We start from the raw sequence: 2,444 nt of genomic DNA on the forward strand, positions 1-2,444 counted from the left end.
GTATAAATGTATTTTGTAAATAGTAATATACAGTATTTAATCCCATAGTGGGATAATTTTCAGGAATTGTTTCATTGTTTTGTTACTTGGAGTACTTGAGTAAGTCTATAAAAATTCTACCTGGTTGGCTTTCCCCTGTAGTCATCTTGGACTTTTGTAGACAATAGTGTTAATAGGATGTTCCTATCTTTTGTAGGTCACTGTTACTCTATGACCCTTAATTTTCAGTCTTTCTTTGTCAAGGATGTTATCACCACCTACAAACACCTGCCAACCACATCGATGCCTTTTACTACTTTGTGGGTTATCTTAGGTATCACTTGCCTGTGAACATGCACATTTTGAAAGGAACTATAAGCAGAATTACCTGCACTATTTAAGTTCTTTTTGTGCTTAGTTATAGGTGCAGTCTTGAGGTTAATTTGATGCAACTAACCTGTATGTAATGTGCTAGTTTCCAAAAATGTTGTTTTATGTTTTAGCACCTGTTTTTCAGATAGAGTTTATAGTAGCTAGATATATAAGGATCGTGTCCAGATTTATATTTAAGGAGATTAGCACAGCTGCACTATGCTGAAAATCCTTTCAGAAAAGTTTTAGCTACTTAGTACTACCAGTAATTCAGTCTAAAATGATTGCGTTCTTAATTTTTTTTCTTTAGTTGGGTTGAATGAGCAAATGAAGGCTGTTCGAAAGAGGAATGAGACCTCTGTTATTGATCAAATTGGGGAAGATTTGCTGACCTGGGTAAGAAAATTTTCTGTTTCTTTTATATGTTTCTACATACACTTGATGATCAGATTCAAGGTTAAATAACCTTTTCAAATACGCAAACGCATTCGTTTTGCAAAGTTAATATAAAGCCGCAAAGGGTCCAGAGTATGATCTTGGTTAATGTGTTCTAAAAAGTGCTCAAACTAAGTGCTGTTTTTCATCGAATTAAAGATATTAGTTCTTTATGTTTTAAAGAACATAGAGTAAAATGGATCTTGATAAAAATAATTTAACTGATACAGAATTTTAGCCATCCTCTTTTGTTTAAATCTCAGAATTATACTATACAATATTAGAAAATTATAGATCCAGAACTGCCGTCACAGTAGTAGAAAAGTGAAAATTACTTAATTTTATTTACAGTATAAGGAAAGAGTCCAGAGGCTATAACAGCTGTTTGTCAAATTCTATCTTTCTGTCTGACTCTTTGTTAGTATATATTTGACAGTGTGTGCTAGGGGGTAGGGATATAGTGGTGATCAAAACAGACATGGCTCCTGCCCTTGTAGTTTATAATCAATGGGAAGGTAGTCTGTTATTTCAAGCATGATGAGTTTAACAGAAGAGGGAGAATGTAGATTGTTATGGGAACATACAGCAGAGTGACCTAAACTAGAACATATGTAGAAAACTAGAACATATATAGAAGGCAGTTGATTCAAACTTTTTAAGAAAGTACTATAGTTAAGGCTGTGAATAATAGTAAAGTCAATGGCATGGTTCTCAAAATCTTCACACAGGTTAAACAGGAACTGTTTAGATATGCCTGCAGAAATGTACTTCATTATATTCAATACTTGAGGGAAAGCCACAAAATTTTGCTGATTCTACAATTACAACTTTTTAAAAGATTAAAAACTAGAAAGTTGACTACAACAGTCTTCATCTTCCTCCTTTCATTGATGGGGTGAGATAAGGCCTAGAATCTACTAATCTAATAGTAGATTTCTTCTTAGCTGCTGGACTCACAGAATAGGAGTAAGGAATCATAATCTATTGTATTTATTGTACTTTGCAAAGCGTTTTCTATCCTAGGCTCACTTTGGCATTATTATTATTAAGGAGATTTAACTTCCTTGAAAAGCTCAACTCACTCTATGGCTACTCTGTGATAATGTGGCTCATTTTGTTTCTTCTCAGTGTAGCAGTGAAAGTTATAACTGAGTTGTATTGGCTTTATATGCCCTGCTTAGCTTGAAACAGAAAATTGAAAATTTTATAAGACCATGATTTCATTTTATTATATAAAATGACATAGTATATCATCAATTTTCACATCAAACTTGAATTAAAGATTGCAAGTAATATGGACTTAAGATATCTTGATTCCTTAGCATTTTCGTTTGCATCTTCTATAAATAATTGTTAATACCAAGTGTCAAATGAGATTTACTATTAATAAGATACAGAAGTGCAATTGTTCGTCTTATCACAGTCCATTAGACTTCATAAATCTACTACATGGTAAAATAAAGTGGATAAGCCTGTGAACAGAGTGGAACAAAAAAATTTCTTTTAGAACCATAAATAGGGCCGGGCGCGGTGGCTCACACCTCTAATCCTAGCACTCTGGGAGGCCGAGGCGCGCGGATCGCTCAAGGTCAGGAGTTCGAGACCAGCCTGAGCAAGAGCGAGACCCCATCTCTACTAAAAAATAGAAAGAAATGATC

At 34.1% G+C, this 2,444-nt stretch overlaps 1 protein-coding gene across 1 annotated transcript in view; it reads left to right on the plus strand.

Moving 5' to 3' along the window:
- Positions 1-2,444, plus strand: part of ARHGEF12 (Rho guanine nucleotide exchange factor (GEF) 12) — an 86,691-nt gene that overhangs the window by 57,560 nt on the left and 26,687 nt on the right. The window contains 1 exon segment of the mRNA XM_012644875.1: positions 662-747. Within this exon segment, the coding sequence (XP_012500329.1) occupies positions 662-747 (86 nt within the window).

Source organism: Propithecus coquereli, unplaced genomic scaffold, assembly GCF_000956105.1.
Source record: "Propithecus coquereli isolate 6110/MARCELLA unplaced genomic scaffold, Pcoq_1.0 Scaffold222, whole genome shotgun sequence".
NCBI lineage: Eukaryota > Metazoa > Chordata > Mammalia > Primates > Indriidae > Propithecus > Propithecus coquereli.